The sequence below is a fragment of the Colius striatus genome, chromosome 2 (genome assembly GCF_028858725.1).
Source record: "Colius striatus isolate bColStr4 chromosome 2, bColStr4.1.hap1, whole genome shotgun sequence".
Classification (NCBI taxonomy): domain Eukaryota; kingdom Metazoa; phylum Chordata; class Aves; order Coliiformes; family Coliidae; genus Colius; species Colius striatus.
The window spans coordinates 104,038,462-104,055,936 of NC_084760.1; the positions used below are offsets into that span (position 1 = coordinate 104,038,462).

The 17,475-nt window shown below is 35.5% G+C and overlaps 1 protein-coding gene across 1 annotated transcript in view; it reads left to right on the forward strand.

Moving 5' to 3' along the window:
* ADGB (androglobin) overlaps positions 1–17,475 on the forward strand; it is a 106,379-nt gene that overhangs the window by 71,594 nt on the left and 17,310 nt on the right. The window contains exons 27-30 of the mRNA XM_061989647.1: positions 4,564–4,751; positions 6,458–6,642; positions 12,506–12,705; positions 13,857–13,968. Of these exons, the coding sequence (XP_061845631.1) occupies positions 4,564–4,751; positions 6,458–6,642; positions 12,506–12,705; positions 13,857–13,968 (685 nt within the window). The remainder of the gene's footprint in view (positions 1–4,563; positions 4,752–6,457; positions 6,643–12,505; positions 12,706–13,856; positions 13,969–17,475) is intronic.

A 17,475-nucleotide genomic window follows, 5' to 3' on the forward strand; every position in this document is an offset into this window, starting at 1 on the left:
AGCTGGAGGAGGCCATGTCTTGAGGAAGGGACCCAATATCCACAGCTGTAACTGTGGGGATGAACCCACAGCAGCAGCTCATTAAACTTATACCCAGAAGAGGCCTTGTCCTGAGAGAAGGACCCTGTACTGCAGAAACTGCAACCATGGTGAAGAATCCACACCAGAGGTATACACCAAGGACTGCATCCCGTGTGAAGGACCCTGTATCAGCAGAAGCCGCAGCTGTTGGGGACAACTCACACCAGAGTTCATTAAGGACTGTGTCCCAGGGGAGGAGGAACCCTGTGTTGGAGCAGGGGAAGAATGCCAGGAGTCATCTTCATCCGAGAAGACTGAAGCGGTGGAGCCCATCTGTGAGAGACTGACCACATTCCCCATTCCCTGCCCCTCTGAGCTGTTGAGGGGGGAGGTGGTAGAGATATTGGGATTGGTGAGCTGGGCCCGGGAAGAAAGGAGGGATGGGGGAGGGAGGTCTTAAAGTGCTGGTTGAAATTTTCTCATCATCCTACACCCTTTTTGCTATTATTGCGTTCTATTTCTTGTAGAATAAACTTTCCTACTTTCTAAGTCGAGTACTGGAGTCTGTTTTGCCTGGAACCATAATTGGCAGCAAGCCCTCCCTGCCCTTGTCTTAATCCACAACAACCTTGCTTATCTTTTTACTACTATGTTGCTGGCGCCTCCACCATCCTAATGGGGGTGGGGGTGAATGGGGGCACTGAGCAAGAGACTGTTGTGGTGCTGCTGTGCTAGCTGGGCCAAACCATGACAAATTGCTCTTGAGTGGGTTTTTTTTTGTTTGTTTATCATGCACAACACTAAGCACAGTAAACTTTGCACCTAGGATTAACTTGTGGCTATATGAATGATGAGTAAGGTTTGATTAGTTTACATGTCTTGTGGACTTCTGCTCATATATCCAACTGTGATGCTCGTCCTATTTTGCAACACCATTGTTGACTCATGCAACCCTGTGTGCTTTCCTGAAGATCTGAATTGTATAAGTTATTATTCTTGACTAAATATAGTGTATTTCACTACTGATTTTGATGCTCTTTTCAGACCATTTCCCTGGTTTAAAATAATCTGTATTTTTTCCCCTTTCTTCTAAAGCTACAATCCCTCTTAGCTTTGTGGCACCAGCTAAGTAAACGTAGATGTTCTCCGTTCCACCATTCACATTACAACAAAAAATATTTAATAGAATCACATTCAAATTAGGTCTTTGAAGTCTCACTGGCTGCCTCCCTCTCTTCCAAAAGGAGCCATGAATATGTGCTTTCTAGATGTTTTACCATGGCCACCCTATTTTCTTCATTATAACAGCATTTCCTTAGGCTTAGATGAACGATCAAGTGTCAAGTGTCTCCATTGCCATAGTGTGCTTTTCTATGGAAGGAAGCTTGATTGTTTCAATAGGACTTGAGTTTTGCAGTCTTTTTGCTTGATTTCCTCCTATTTGTAAATGCTTCATTAATTTTTCAGTAGACTTACAAAAGCTATTGAAATCTCTATTGATGTTTTGACAAGATATTATGCAATTATTAGAAAACAAGGAACACAGTGGTATTATTTTACTCTGATTGTTACCTTTGTTTTTAGTGGTATTTTGTAAAAAATGGTGAATGAAGCAATAAATTATACAGTGTGCCTGAATTCCTAAATATCAATATTGTAACACCAATATAAAAAAGAAAGGACTTTTTTAAGTAAAACTACAGCTGTTTTGCTTCAAAACTATGAATCAACAAAATTACAACAGAGCGGAAAAGAAATCCTAACAATAGATATTGTTATTCTGCTGTAAAGACACTCCTGAAACACAGTAAAGTTCATTTCAGTATGATTGACAATAAGGATAAAATCTACTCACAAGCAAAAAAGTCTGTCTTCTTTCTGCAGACATTACAGTCTAGTAGAAAGTAGCTTGTTGCTTTGTGTTACTTGATTTTTTTTTTTTTATTAGCTTTTCTTCTTCATGGTAATTTTTTCTATTACTGGGTACAGTTGGTTTGTTCAGTTTTGGTTTATTTTATTGTATTGTATCTCTTTTTTTACTCTTTATTACCAAGTTTATTGAACAGATTATAGAAAAGCTTAGAAATAAACATTTCTCAAGCTTCAGTTGACCAATAAAGATAGGAATTTTAGAAATTATCACTAACAACATATTTAGTCTGGAAAGTAGAAGTCTGTTTGATCTAGGGTACCAATCCGTTTTTTGTCTCACCTAGTCATAGGACGCAAAGAAATCATCTTGGTCTACCAAAAAGTTTATTTAGGTGGTATATTGTAAAACAACCCTTTGTGATTCTAGAGACAGTGAATTGTAACAAGATATCTAAGTAGTTGATGAAACCTGTCAAAGGATTTTAAGAAAGAAACATGAATCTGATGGTGGTGTCTAGATCTATTTGCTTAGATCTGTAGTAAGGACTGATTACTCAGTGTTCCTACCAGCCATAAAATTCATTTGTTGTGCTTTCTATTTGCTTGTAATATTCTGAAAGTGCCTACTCAAACCATGTTTTAATCTTAAATCTGATTTTTCTGCATATAAGTAGTGGACATTAAAATTGTAGAATCTTGTCTTTATAAATAGGTGTACAACAGAAAGTGTTTTTTCTCATGAACACCATGGTGTCAGTAAGCACTTGAATATCTCATTTAATCCCTCTCAGTTTCCAACAGGAGGGATTTAACTAGACACTTAAATAAGAGAATTCTCCTGTGTCATAGCTTCAGGTGGTTGCCATTACCTTGTAGTAATTCAAGGGTGTAAAGTGCCTTTCAGTTACAATTGAACAAATTGGAATTGTGAATCTTTTTTTTTTTTTTTAACTTTCATTCTAAATATTGAGTAGTCCTGAAGTCACAACTTTGCATTATTGCATAGTCCTAAAATCACAACCCTGTTATAAGAATTTTTACTAGCTTTTTTTACTAGTAAATACAGATTTCTTTTAACTTAAATTTAGCAGAAGATTGCCAAGAGGAAAAAAAACCTTTCAAAGATTTTTTTTTCTGGACTGTTCCTTGGGTGACACATGACATTTTAATGTTTGAAGTAACAAGGTGGTGAGGATAGCTTAGAGAATTTGACGAAGAAATTTTAGGCTGAGGTTACATTGCAGCTGGCTATTGCACTCATATCCATTTTTCCTGCTCCTGCCTTTCAAGTAATCACATTCATATTGTCTTCTTTATTTTCAAATACAAAGTAAAATCAAATTTTGGAACCTTCAAATTTATATTTTGGTTTCCCATATTCCTCTTCTCAGGATTCCTAAAGAGCAGAAAAACTTGCACCAGGCTAATTAATTATGTTGTGTTTTTAATTATGTTTTTTAGTTTATTTTTCTAATACTGGGAATAATTTTTCTTGAATCAACATCTTCATAAAATTGTTATACTTATATTTAATTCTATAATTGAAATAGAATTATTACAAATAAGAGCAATATTAATTTAATTTCAAATTTAGAGACAGAGTGAACCTGATCTCTAAATTTTCATGCAGCAAATTGTATTGATCCATACTATCACACAGCCTACAGCAAGAAGGGACATTTTAAAATCTCTGATTTATCAGCGAATGCAGTAATTTTGACATTTACATTTCATCTTTATCTAGTTTTGCTTTAATATTCATGAGGACTGATAGCTTTTACTAAATATCTTGTGCATTAATTAACAAAATATTAGTTTCCTTATCTTCAGCTGTGGTCACCTTTGGAGTTAAAAGTATAAACTCAAAACTGTTGTGTAGTTTTTAAATACGTCGACAGTTTACAATACACATCTTTCCTGTTTGCCACATCTAGCCTGTACATGAGATGTTTTCCAGCAATAGCAAAGTAGAGGTTTGATGTGGTTGTCTCAGAGGCTGGAATGAAAGTTCTTTGCTTATGCAGTCTTTCCTTTTTTCTTCACTGCTACTACTACTGCTATTATTATCATCACCACCACCACATACAGTTTTGGTCAGACAGCAAGAGAGAAAAAATATTTTGTGCCAAATGAAAAGAATTTGATTGATACTATTGCTGATGGTTTTACAAGAAAAGGAATGGTAATATTACAGAGCAAAGATGTGCTTTATTTGGGAGCTATTTGCTTAGTTGTATCATGTACAACGCAAGGATACATTGAATAAATATGATGTACTGAACTTTTATTATGTTATAAGACTTGTCAGATGGGAGTACTGCACCCACTTAAATAGAAGAATAACAACTCATTAATATATGTTAATGTATATGTTGTTAAACACAAACAACTTAGAACCATCAAATACTTAGAAAATTACTTCAGGAATTTGATTATACCTGCCGTTTAAAATACTTGCCAACTTTGAAGTTAGATGAGGTTCTTGGACTTTGTAACTTTCTGCTAAATATAAATTCCTGTAAAAAGAGATGCTTTGTAAGTTAGACTATAATAGAACTATACCACCTTATTAGAAGTGTAACATGGGCAAAAAGCTCCTTGCATGTAGTCACAGAGTATATTTTGAGTAGTGTTATTTCCAACTAAAAATTACTTGCTTTCTGCTTTCAGAAAGGGTACATATTTATGGCTGAAGCACGCACTGGTGACCTACCTTTGGCAGCTGGAAGATGGAGGCTTCGGCTTATCGGTTCTCATAGTCCACTCCCATTTCTGTCTCGTGAGGCTGTAAATAATGTCTATTCTACTAAAGAAATTAAAGAATATTACATACCTAATGACAAACATGTAATGTTCAGGTAAATATCAAGAGAAAAATGAATAAATTCTGCTTTTCATGTGGATCATCCCTGAAAGAAAAGTATATTCTTTCCCCTTTCTTAAAAAGGTGCGGTATTGGGGCAAATGTTTTATTTTTATGGGCTGGCAATCTGCAGTATTTATCATTTCATTCCTGAAAGTGTTGTTTGATGAAATATTACCACGGCTTAATGAAGGATAGGTATGAAGTAGACAGATGATACTTTAAAATCATAATACCAATATTTTTTATTTCTGTAAATTCAATCTTGAAATCTTATCTGTATGACCATTACTGAAATTCCATAGTACTTCTGGGGATTAAATATGTATTAAAATCAAGATTTTGCAGATGGCAAGGAGACATAAAGTCTGATACAGAAATACAACACTATCTTTTTTTGATGTATCAGACCAATTTCCATCTTGCAGAAAAATTTATACACATATTGTTTTAATGTACTGATTCTTTTAGGAGAACACATTTAATAAAAATGTGATATTGTAATTTTCATTAATCTTATTTTAAATTTTATAAAATAAGTTTATTCTGTCTGAGTTTGAGTTCAGAACTGACCCTGACTAAATCACTATACTTATGTTTTTTACACAAATGATCACACACTGCTTTAAAACAAGCCCTTTTATTAGAGCTGATTAAATGTACATATTTTGAAGATTAATCCAAGAACATTTTGCCTCTGTTTCTGACAATTTGTATCAATATTTCAAATCAATGGATTATTCTTGGAACAGAGGTCTATTGAGCAGAAGGAATCTGTTTCAATATAAATGAGGAAATCATGTAACGAAAATATAACAAATGCCCTCAAGTTCTGTGAATTCTTTATCTTGAGGGAGCCCTGGCACAGGCTGCCCAGGGAGGATGTGGAGTCTCCTTCCTTGGAGGTCTTCACGATCCATCTGGACGTGTTCCTGTGTGATCTAGGTGGACCTGCTTCTGCAAGGGGGTTGGACTAGATGATTTCTGAAGGTCCCTTCCAACCCCTACCTTTCTATGATTCTATGAAGGGTATTTTTCTCCCCTCTGATATTGCCAGTCCTTAAAAACCAAAAAATTTACAAAACAATTCTATATTTTTGGCTTCAAATGCACTAAAGTCAGGGTGGTAAAGTTTTTCTCTGGTGATGGTTTTGCTTTGGTGAGTTTAGTCTAACAATTTGAATGTATGGGCAACAAGCAATTAATGTATAAAGTTATGAGTTGCAGACAAAATATTATTTAAATTTCATCCTAAGACTCATAATTCTGCAGTTCTTTAAGTTGACTCGAGGAGCAACTGCCATGAAATGAAGGAGCTTTACACTTTTTTAAGCAATTCCTCCTTTTTTTAATCTTTTGCTTAATTACTTTTTAATTTAAACAGTTCTCTAATCTGGCTACCCACATTTTTCAACAAATGCTAGTACACAGGGAGGTAAAATGTGTATCTGGACATTCGATAGCGAAAAGCAGAAATGACAAGACTACCCCTTTTTTTGCAGCAACACTTAACATTGATCATGGATTCACTGCAGTACACCTCACTACATGAATTTAGCTTACCAGATTGCAGGAAAACTGCTGACTACAAATTCAATTTTAAGTGTTCTCTTTCAGGCCAGCACAACATTGAGGTACTTTTCTAAAAGAAGAATGATCTGGTATAGTTGGCTATAGTGTTAATATTTTGTCTTTCTCTAGGTACTCAGTAAAAGTCACAGCATCACATATGGCTACGGTGCAGGTACAAACCTCTAAATCAGATGTATTCATTAAACTACAAGTCCTAGATAATGAGGAAGAAATTGTGAGTGTCACTGGAAAGGGCCATGCAGTCATCCCTGCTTTTACTTTCTTGAGTAATGAAACGCTTTTGAGTTCCCACTGTAAGTACTTTGTTCTGTATTTGAAAATTTTATTCACTGAACAATGTATGTTCTTACACCAACCTCTAGTAATCACAGAAAATACATTTTCCTACTTTTCCCATGAATTCCTAATTGCTTGATGATTTAGTGAGATCAGCTACATTTGTAAACATATGCTTGCCTTGTCTTTGAGAATTTAAATAAAATAAAATGTTTCATTTTCAAGATCTTGCTTTTATTTGTTTGGCCTTAAAGTTCAAAAAGCAAGACATGGTTGATAATTCACAGGTTACACTGAGCCTTCTGGTTTAAATGCACCATTCTTAGCATTACACCTATTAGCAGAAGCAGGTATTTACTGGCTTCTTATCAGTCATATGAGCCCCAGAGTCCACAGCAAGAGTCATGAACAATTTATATAATATTTATCCTTAAGAAAAGCTCTCATTTTTTTACTTCTACTACAGCTTCACAATGATATTCATGGAAGTAGTTGACACTGGAGGAAGAACTACTCCTTAGACTCACATAGTTGACATAAAAGGCATGAATATCCATTATGCTGTTATTAGTACTGTCAATTCTTTATGATAGCAACTGAAATACTGAGGAAAAGTTATACCTTATAGGAACATTTGAATTTAGACAAAATTTCTGTTTAGACAAATTTATTTGATACACCAAACACTCATTTTTTGCTAGCAGTTGAATCTAGGAAGTTTATTGCCTAAAGGGGTTTTTTTTGTGAGGTTTGCTTTTTTAAAAAAATTACTTTATTGCCATTCTGAACAGTTGAATCTGAGAAGCTTATTGTTCAAATTTGGGGTTTTTATTTTGAAGGGAGTGTTTAGGTTTTTTAATTCTTTTACTGCCATTCATTACATTGCAGTCTTGTCAGCTCAGCTCTTGTTAAAGGTTGGAACCAATGTGTGTTCAAAGGTCACTTTTCATAAGTTTGCTAAAATTACTATATTTTCTCAAAGTACTTTGAAACCGGTGAGTGTACCTAACAAAAATCCATCTGGCATCAGTTAAAACTGACAAACTAACATGCTGAATCTACTGTGTGCTCTAGTCTGGCAGCATATAAATTCTGTGAGAAGATGCAATGAGGTAAAGAAAATAAAGCCAAATTATTTTCAACGGCACCCAGTGACAAGACAAGAGGCAATGGACACAAACTGAAATATAGAAGTGTATACGTTAGGCATTAGAAAAGATGATTTGGAGGGAGGGGTTATTTGGTTTGGGGCTTTTTGTTTGTTTCATTTTGACTCTCAGGGTGCTAAACACTGGTATAGGTTGTCCAGAGAGGTTTTGGAGTCTTCATCCTTGGAGATAAAAACCTGATTGGACATGGCTTGTGAGCAACCTGCCATATTGATGTGCTTTAGTTCAATGGGACTGAACTAAGTGATCTCCAGAGGTGTCTTCCTGCCTCTGCAGAGAAAACTCAGCCTTCTGTCATCCTGTGATATCAGTTAGTAGCTAAGGCTTATGTGGAATTTTTTCTTAATGATACAAATAATCCAATTTCCTTGGGTGTGCTGTCCAACTAAGGAGGTATTAATTTTCAACAGGACTTAGAAGAGAGAGCCTTCAGCTTGAGTTTTTTGCAATACTCAGCTATCACTCACCTCTGATGTGGCGAGATAGTCTGCTGCAGTCTAGAGGACAGAGGTAGCTTATCCAGACTTTCATGGCTCACTTCTATGCTTTCAGAACTTAGCATTATGCCAAACTCAGTACTCAAGAGCTACCAGCAGACAATATTATCTGTTTCCTACTGGCATTTTTATTGTTTGATAACATTGAGACTGGGTTACTGAAGAAGTTAGACCAAAACAGGAATGAAAATTTTGTTATCTGAAAATACCCTTGGACAATTGAGTGACATTGCTGTTTAATTTTACTGTTCAGAAACAGTAAATAGAGCAGAATGAGGTACATAACTCTTAGACATATTTTCAACAGTCGTTCTTATAAGCACTCAGGTAATCTTTAATATGAAGTACTATCTACCCACTTCCACAACACTTCCTGTATGTAGTAGATTTTAGATGCCACTTTCTTTTGCGATGTGAATCTGTTTCCCTGTTTTCTGTACACCTCACTTCTTAATCAAGCTATTTCCATTTTATTGGTAAGATCATGTAGTATGTTGAATTTTTCACTATATCTGTGGGTTTCATTTGGAAAATTATATCCTTCATAAGCATTACAAGTTTTCTTAAAGCAGTTGTTTGTCAGCAAACAGGTCAACTACTGTAGTCTCCATTGACACCACTGTATATCAATGTTGTAAGATATTAAAGTCTTCAGTCTTTTTAGGAACACATTTAAACAATAGATTTCTATAAGTCAATTTCCACCTGTTTGAGCATATTCAGAACCTGAGGCAAAGACAAATTGTTCAAATACTGGATTATTGCTTTGCTAAAGCTCAAAATGTCATCATATTTCATGTGCTCACCTCTACTATTTTCAGTTGTGTGATTTTCTAACATGATCCTTTAAAAAAATGTTTTATCTAAATTTCCAATGCTATATGTGGGAATAACTAATTTAATCATGTTTATGAAATCCATCGTGATTCATTCAATGAAAAAACCATTATATTACCTGATTAAAGATAGAAAGGTTGTCATATCAGCAGTGAGCCTATACAAAGAGTGTTACAACTTTAGACCATATTTGAAGGTGAAATGAATATTCAGATGCTATTTAAGTGTATGTGAGTCTATAGAGAGCTGTCATTTGGAACAAACAACTATGAAGCTGACAGCGTTTGTTAGTGGTTTGTCTTATTACTAGTATTTTTACAATACTAGACCAAGTGGCCTTAGTGCTGACGTTGTTTTCTTATATATCCTGTATATCACTTTTTGTGTGTGTGTTCCAAATCTTTCAGAGCATCCAAACTAAATGAAAAGATTATGAAATGTACTCAGTACAACCAATGTGACAGTATCATATTACCCAGCCTGATGAGTGTCTGTAGGTGCAATTTATGGTGTTGTAAAAGCATATTTCTTCGCTATTGTCAAATGTATTAGGAAAATAGGGCCTGTACAATAAGAGTGTAGGAACTTTCATGATTACTGATGCCAAGTGTGGGTGAGGATTTGTACAATTGCCACTCAATACAACAAAATTTGTACTGTCGATATGTAGTTCTCTAAAAAGATGCTCTTTTACGGAACAGGAACAATCAGGAACCACTGCTATAACATCAGCACTAGGCTTTTTAGATAAGCAAGACACATTCCTCACATTTGAGACCTATTCAGTGTTACCCATTCTGCCTCTCATAGAACTGATCTTTGTGTTGACAAAAGTATTCTTAAGTGGAATTGTGGAAGCAACACCAATAAAAACATTATCCCCCTTTCCCACCCATAACCTATTAATTCATCTCCAGTCACAGATGTTTTATAAATGTCTTTTACATCTCAAAACCTACATTGAAGCAATTGATTCTGGATATATTTACCTCTTCTGAGATGCAGCAGGTGATTTAGATCTTGAACATTCACTTCCCAATACAGGAGTTATACATTGACATGTTGCAAGCACGACTGGTTTTGTTGGCACAAAAACAGCGGTCCTGCAAGCACAGATGGGCAAATGAATGGTCATAATCATTTTTTTTCCCCCTTAGCAGCAGTCTGATACAATCCAGTCTTAAAGTACCAAAATCTTGTTGAGGTATTTGTTTGAGTCTGAAACCTAGTCAGAGCTTTGCTTAAGAAAACCAAGACTGAATATTAATGTATGTAGGAAGAAAAGTAATCTGGTGTCACAGCACCACCTGGTGACAATTTCTAGAACTGTTATTTTTGGAATATGCTTTTTTTTTAACTTTTCCAAGTCATGTTTCCAGCAAGGAAAGCAGAATGAGTCTTATAGAGGATTCCACTATTTTGAGCTGAATTAGCTTCATTCCAGGTTCATTCTCTGTTCAAGCCATTACATAATTTTTCAATACTTAAGCCCACCTACCTTGATAATTATAGGTAGGCTTCTTGAGAAGGCAGTGCAATGCTCCTAGAGCCCAGACACCCGACCTGCTGGAGGAAAGTTCCTCTCTGTTGACTACAATAGGTAGTATATTTAGTTGGCCTCAGTGCTTTCAAGCTACCCTTTTTTAAGTTATTTGCACGGTCCCTCTATAACAGTGCTCAGACAAACATTGAAGATCCTTCCCAACTAGAAACTTTCATGCAAGTGTTGCAAATGATACCCTAAAGGCAAATTACCTGACTTTAAAATGTCTTTATGGAGAGTTATTCTTCCATTTGAAAGCAAATTTTTTTCTTTGCACCAGGTTTTCATGCAAGACTCTCATCTCTGGATAATATTTCTTCTTCACTTCTTTTAGTCAAAGCCTCATGATTTTGCATCTCTCTGAGTTTTGCTATGAGTTATTTTCTTCTCACTTTCACAATATGGGAAGCTAACTGATACCTGGAAAGCTCAACAGGCTCTATTTGAATAAGAAACTATTACATAGATATGGGCTTGCTTAGACACATCTTTTACAAAACAACATCCATGGAGTTGCATCACTCTAGGAAATGGGTTAGAAGAAACCAACTGTAGTCTGTAAGTTTCTCTCACAGGCCTGCTTACCACAGGGACAGCAAGAAGGATAGCTCAGGCGCTAAAGACTCTGAATGTCATGCAGAAGAACACCTCATGGCTTGTGATTAGGAGTTTGAGAATTCTTGAAAAAAACATCTCTGCAAGGTGTCATTTTTATGTCCTGATTTTCACCGATTTTCTTGGGAAAAAGGAAGCACTCCCTTATGCAGAGGAAAGATGCAATAACAAATGATCTGTGACATTTGGATTCCATAAGAAACAATATTTCCTGCCTCTCTTTGAATTTCTAATGGTGCACTTAACCTTTTATTTTGCATTTATACACTGACACACCACCAGTGAATTTTGCTGGATCTGGTCTAATAGTCCTGTCAACTCCTGTAAACTTCTGTTAACATTTTGTCAACACACATGGAACTCTGTGCATTTTTCTTTTTAAGTGTTACAATGATAGAGTATTATCCTTTGCTTCTCTAATAAACCTTGGAAAACCTTCTGTCCTCAGTGATATCTCTTTCACAGTTAATGGTCCATCTATTGTTAGTGTAGCACAGGTGAAGCAGCTTTTCACAGAGGTGTTACTTTTGCCCTTATTCAATTCTGTAATAGATGTTCCCTTTTAAATATATCCCTTTCTCTGTAGATATTCAGGCAAGTTAATTTCATAAATTTCAGTGGCATTAGAAACAAACACACATTTACATGTGGATTAATACTCTGTTAAGAACATGCTTTTCTTTAGCATGTTCCTGATTTCAGATTTTCTCCAGTACTACTTTCTTTAGGAGACAACAATATAACTTTATAAATGGTAGACCACAAAGAGTTCTATAGCTTCTTTCAGGATTGACTGTTTGTAAACTTGAGTCAACTATGATGTCAGATCAATGTAAGACAGTTCAGTAAGGGTAGGAGTTGCCAGAACTGTAATATATAGCCCGATGCTGTGGTGGTTAGAGTAGCAAAGAAGTGTGAGGGTTGGGGGAGAGGGGGCGGAAATACGTGCTTTATAAACAGTAACAACAGTTATATATGCAATCTTTCAAATATCTCATTATTTACTTCAAAGAGATTTGTGATTTGCACGCAGAATGAAATCAGGATAGCATTTGGAATAAGCATCATTTTGATTGGAACCTTGTAAGCATAATACAGCACAAGAAAATTGACTATGGTAATTTTTCTTTCTCACAATTTCTGGGGGTATCTGTTTACTTGTACGAATAATTACTAGAACTTCTGGAAATTGCCACTGATGTTTTTTATCACCTTGCAGCAAGCAAAACACAGATTATTCAAAGTAGCACATGGAAGGAATCAGAAAATGGAGGATCAAAAAGAAAAGGTCATACTTCGTCTTCAAAGGACACCAAAACTTCTTTCAAGACAGAAGTTGTAGAAGAATGTCCACCTGTTTTAGAAGATGAATCTTTCCTTTTGGAAAACTTTCAAAATACTGATGGAAGTCCACAACAAGTAAGAGATTCCAAATCTTTTGGGGAAAAAAAAAACCAAACAACACAAAAACAAACAATGAAGGAGTATTTATAATTCTTTTGGTACACATGGTGATCTGATATACTGAGGCAAGAATAAGGAATACAAAGTTAAGATTGTTTGTAGCTTCTGAAGGAGGCTATGGAGAAAGGATAGTGTGCATATACGAATAACCCAATAGGAAAAGGTAATTTTTGTTTTCAAATCAAGTTGATATATTCAATCTTGAAATGTACTTCATTTGCCAAATCCAAATCAAATGTAGTATAACTTTCAGCTATGGGTCAAAAGCTACCAGCAATAACATTAAATTACTGGTGCTTCAATGTGAGTTTTCTTTGAAATGTGATATGAGAAGGCCATCTTTAATAGTTTTAATAGAAAAACACCTACTGCCAGACAGCTGAAAGCTTTAGTAACACACATACACAATACCTGCTACTTGAGCTGAATTTCTCAGAGACGGATGGATTTTTTGTGACTTCACCTAGTACCATTTATCTGTCTTAGAAAAACAGCATTTACTTTCTAAAACAGTTCTTGTGTTCTCCAAGTGTTACTGGACTGGGATTTTTCCTGATAATTGAGTTCAATTCCAACAAAATATTCTAAAAAAAAAAAAGTTAAATAAATTCCAGGGTTGTTTCTTTGACTCAGAATCGGCCTTAGAATGAAAACCAATTTTTAAAGAGAATCATTTCCTGTTCAGTGTAGACAATGTTTAAAATAACTCATGGACCTTGACTTCTACTTCAAATTAAGACATTATTAAGTGCCTGTACTAGGGCTAAAGGTCCTGTTTTAAAATCAAAACCAAAAATCTTCAGTTTAGGACTTAGTATACATAGGAAAGTTACATGGAAATCTTAAAGGAATGTAGCCTAGTTTAGTTTCACTTGATACACACATGAGTAATTGTTTAATTTCACAGAAATTTAAATAAAATCTTTGGAATTAACACTGATTTTTTAAGCTTCTTATGAACACTGTAATGTGCAAGCTTGTAAATTAATTATGTCTTTCATTTGTTGAGTTCAGTAGCTGGCAGTTTACTAACCTAAAGAACTTTTGAACGCTTACTATAATTATTACATCTGCAGCATGTTAACATATTGTATTTTCTTTCACAGTCTCATGAGTATATCATACAAGCATTGGTGTTGTATAATAGCTGGCCACTTACCGAGAGTCAATCTCTGTTTGTTCAGGAACTGAAAGAAATGGAGAGTAATCAAATCAAAGGTACGTCTATCTAAGTATGTTTTAGTCAAATGTACCATTGCTCCTAGCCAAGACCATATTTTTTTCTTTATGAAAGAATTGAGCTTGAGTGAAAGAATTAAGCAACAAAGCTCTTTGTTCTGTGGTACATAGGAATTAAGTTAGATTATATGATTTCTACCTTCAGTTCAGATATAAATAATTCAGAGAATACCCTGCTAAACTCACCTGAGCTTCTTGTAGCTCAATTTTAGGTAGGGATCTGGAACAGCTGTAGAAGTATGACCACTTCTACAGTGAGGTGTAATATAAAGTTAGAGTGCCCTGACCAAGTATATCCAAACACAGATGTTTCTACTGAAACTAGAGAAACATGCCCACTGGTAATTTAAGAAAATGCACTGACAAGAGGGGAAAAAACCCCCAAACCTTTTTTGGTGTATATGTTACTTCTGTACTGCTTGGACAAGAATTTAGGCAGGAGGAAAGACTAGATAAGGTCTGAAAACAGGCTGGATATTGAAGCCAGGAAGGTGGCATAAAAATACAGAAGCTTTTATGTTTGGTCTTCTTTTTTCCAGATTCTCTTAGTATTTCTTGTTAAGGGACAGAAAAAAACCCCAAAACACATACCACATATTAAAAGCAGCTACAATACCAGTCAGTGTCCTAGAAATTAGATAAATGTCTCATATTTGTTTCTCCTTTTACCACTGGGGCTAACACAGAATAATTTAGATCTTAATTGTGTTAGAGGAAAATTTACCAATGCTGGATTTAACAGCCTGAGAGAGGTGAGGCTGCTGACACTCCACATCCCAGGCCCCACTATTAGAAATGCTGAAGATGTAGTCTCAGCAGGCACATGCACATAGAACACACATACACACTATGACTGTATTTATATGCATTGCCAGCCACGCTGGTTACAGGTAGAGAGAATGCTAACAAAAACACAGATAGCATCAGTGGCCTCATCCTATTTCCCTCTCTGGCTGGACACACTGGAAGCCTCTTTGAGAGAGGATAGATATATAGAGAGATAGATAATTTGATGGATCCTTCCAGCAGCTGGACCTATTCTGCCCAGTTGGATCTATTCTACTGGCCCCTGGATCACATATGAACTCCAGAGGCTGCAGCCCTACTCCATCTGCTCGTGCAGAACACCACACATACATGCACATACACAGCTGACTCCCGTCTACTCTTGCTCCTAGATTCCTGCAGAAGCTAAAATACTACTTTCCACCATTCAGTAAATTTCCCACATCATTAAAGTTCTATAACTCAATCTTCCAAATATGATATGAGAAATTAATTGCATTATCCTTCCTCTTATATGTATATACATTTGCTAATACCCTTATATTTTCTTAAGATTTGATCTTTATTTATTACTGGTAGTTCTTATTCCAGTTACAGATTTCTTTTTAAATGCCTGGATTCATCAGTAGAAATTGCTGACATATATTATTTCATTTCTTGTTTTTAAGATGAGTTCAACGTTTGAGATTTTCAGTCTTTTCAGCTAGTGTTAGAGAACCTTACAAAGATGTATCTTGTTGATTTACTATAGTCCCTAGACAGTTTTCCTAATAAATGAGGAGCTATGTCATGTAATCTTACAGGACCATACACAGCTTTTTTTAGTAGTGATTTCACCTACTTTTAGTTTGTTGTGTTCTTCACAAAATCATCTTTTCTCCTTAGATAAGTTAATTTATTCTCCTCATTCTCCCTTTGGTAAAATACTATCCTATTACATTCTCATATCCTTCTGAGTCATACACATAGTAACAGCTTGCACTTAACATACCAGTCATGCTACTTGTGTTCATCCTCTCATGCAGCTATCACCCATGGTCTGTAAAACTGCAGGTCAAAGGAGATCACTTACTCTGTAAGTTTCTCACTACTTCTCAGCTGTTGTTACTGAAGCTTGTTATGACTCTTTCCTGTTTAGTTCAAGGTAGTAGTCTCCAGTTCATAGCTTCTCTTCTCTACGTTGGCTTATTTGCAGTCAGTCAACCGTACTCAAGCCATGGTCAGTGCTAATAAGCACTTTTAAGATTCTTTTAAAATGCTGTGATTTCTGTATCCTCTCACAGTTTCTGCCTTTCAAAGTAGCTCTAATTGATTTCACAATTCATATTAACTGGGTGTTTCTATTCATACAAGAATACCAACAGATTGCCCAGGCCACCAACAGTTTTAAAAAATCATATATCCTAAAGTTTAAACATAACCACTTCCTGCATTTACTACTTAGCCTTTATTTTATGTACCTCTCTTATCTGGAGTGCTTACTATAGGTTGGTATTTTGGAAGAAACAATATTTAATCTTAGAATCTTTTTCTGATTGTGAACTAGTCTTAAAGCAATTTGAAAACTGAGCTTTACCATGTAAAGCTGCCAACACCAGTTGTCAAATACACAATTCATATCATAGCAGTGTTGGTGTGTGTCCTGGTTTAACCTGGCAGTCAACTAAACACCACACAGCCATTTGCTCAATCCCCCTGCCCCGGGTTGAGATAAACACAGTTTAAGAAGACAGAAAATTAAGGGATGCTAATAATAATAAATAATTAGAATGTACAAAATTGATGCACTATGCAATTGCTCAACACCTGCTAACTGCAGCTGAGCTGGTTCCTGTCCAGCTTTCCCCCAGTTTATATACTGGACATGATGTCCTATGGTATGGAACAGCCCTTTGACCAATTGGGGTCAACTGTCCTGGCTGTGTCCCCTCCCAGCTTCTTGTGCCCCTCGGCCTACTTGCTGGCAGGGTGGGGTGAGAAGCTGAAGAGTCCTTGATCACTGCTTAGCAACAATTAAAACATCATCAGTGTGTTATCATCATTATTCTTGTCCTAAATCCAAAACACAGTGCCGTACCAGGTGCTGGCACAAAAATTTAGTCTATCTCAGCCAAAACCAGGACAGTATGTAACCAAAAAGACATCTTCTCACCGTGTGACTTTAAAGAAAGCTGCAGGGAGACAGGTGGAAAATTCCTGCATCAAATTTTCACAATTTTGAGTGTCTTTTTTTTTTATGTAACACAACAGTGCCATCTGGAGTTAGTTTTGTACTAGTGCTAATTTATCATGGCAAAAACATAATTCAGCTTTGTTATTAGCATTTACTAAAGTATTTTCAACTAGTCTCCATTTAAATTAAGACCCATACTGTTATACTATCGATATTCACTGATATGATAAATATTTATTAAGAACATTTTTGAAGAAAGTAAGTTCTTTGGCATACACATACTATCATAATTTTGTATTTTATATTTGTTGATGCTTGTTCTTATTTTATTTCTTCAAAATCCTAAATGTTGCAGTTTGGCAGTACCTCTAAAAAGAATTGTGTTAACAAAAGTTATTTCATTACTAATATTTAGCCATATCTATTATCCATGAATTCTTATTAAATGTTTTATTGAAGAGCATTTATACAAACAAAACATTAAAAAAGCATTAATTAGGAAAACCCATGTACATAGAAATTAGAAA